Source organism: Rattus rattus, chromosome 3 (genome assembly GCF_011064425.1).
Source record: "Rattus rattus isolate New Zealand chromosome 3, Rrattus_CSIRO_v1, whole genome shotgun sequence".
Classification (NCBI taxonomy): domain Eukaryota; kingdom Metazoa; phylum Chordata; class Mammalia; order Rodentia; family Muridae; genus Rattus; species Rattus rattus.
Window position 1 is genome coordinate 3,766,999 of NC_046156.1, and position 906 is coordinate 3,767,904.

At 37.1% G+C, this 906-nt stretch overlaps 1 protein-coding gene across 1 annotated transcript; it reads right to left on the minus strand.

Annotated features, from left to right (window-relative positions):
* Positions 1–482: 482 nt before the first annotated feature.
* On the minus strand, positions 483–689 carry LOC116895276 (protein transport protein Sec61 subunit gamma-like). Its single transcript, XM_032896592.1, has one exon. It carries the CDS (start codon positions 687–689, stop codon positions 483–485), a length of 207 nt encoding a protein of 68 aa, XP_032752483.1.
* Between the last annotated feature and the right edge of the window lie 217 nt (positions 690–906).

Below are 906 nucleotides of genomic sequence, written 5' to 3' on the forward strand. Positions count from 1 at the left end.
AAAAATTTGTAAAATATCCCTGGAAGACAGATTCTGCAAATACATGAGGGAATTCAATAACTATTACAGAAATGGGTGATTTGCAAAGAATTTCAGAAGAGATAACTCTAGGCCAAGTCCGAGGAAGATAAGTCACACACATTTAGATAAATATTTTCTGTTCATTGTATTTAGAAAAATAATAAGTAACTTTTAAAAACTATAATCTGTTTATTTAGGAAGTTACGTCCCACTACTACCAATCAGAGTCTTTAAACTGTGGCTCAGAGAGAAGCTCAGGGGATTACACACAGTCCCCTAACATTTTGTGCATTTTTTGTCTATTATTGAAAAATGTTTATTTTGAAATTATTTTAATTTGGAAATAGAAAACGTCATAGGAAGGAGGAAAGAAACAAAAACCACAAAGCATCCAGGCAACTTTTTACTTCATGAGCTTGTCACCCCGTCATTGGTTCATCAGTCCTAAGATGAGAAAGGACTCAGCCACCCACAATAATGTTATTAATAGGGATGTGGATCAGTTTCACAAAGAAGCCGACGAATCCCATGATATAGAATCCTATCGCTGCGGCCATGGTGATCTTCTGGAATTCTTTTTTACCAGATTTGGTGCATCTTTTAACCAGCTGAATTGAATCCTTTGCAAACTGCCGACTTGGCTCGACAAACTGCATTACCTGATCCATTTTTGTGGGATGGCAGTTTGAGAGTGTAGAGACACATAGCTCAGGAGAAAATTGAGCCCCCATTTTGTTCATTTTTAAATAGAAGGATTGGGGTTGGAGATTTAGCTCAGTGGTAGAGCGCTTGCCTAGCAAGCACAAGGCCCTGTGTTCGGTCCTCAGCTCCGGAAAAAATAAAAAAAGACAAAATAAATAGAAGGATCAAGAATTTCAATAATAT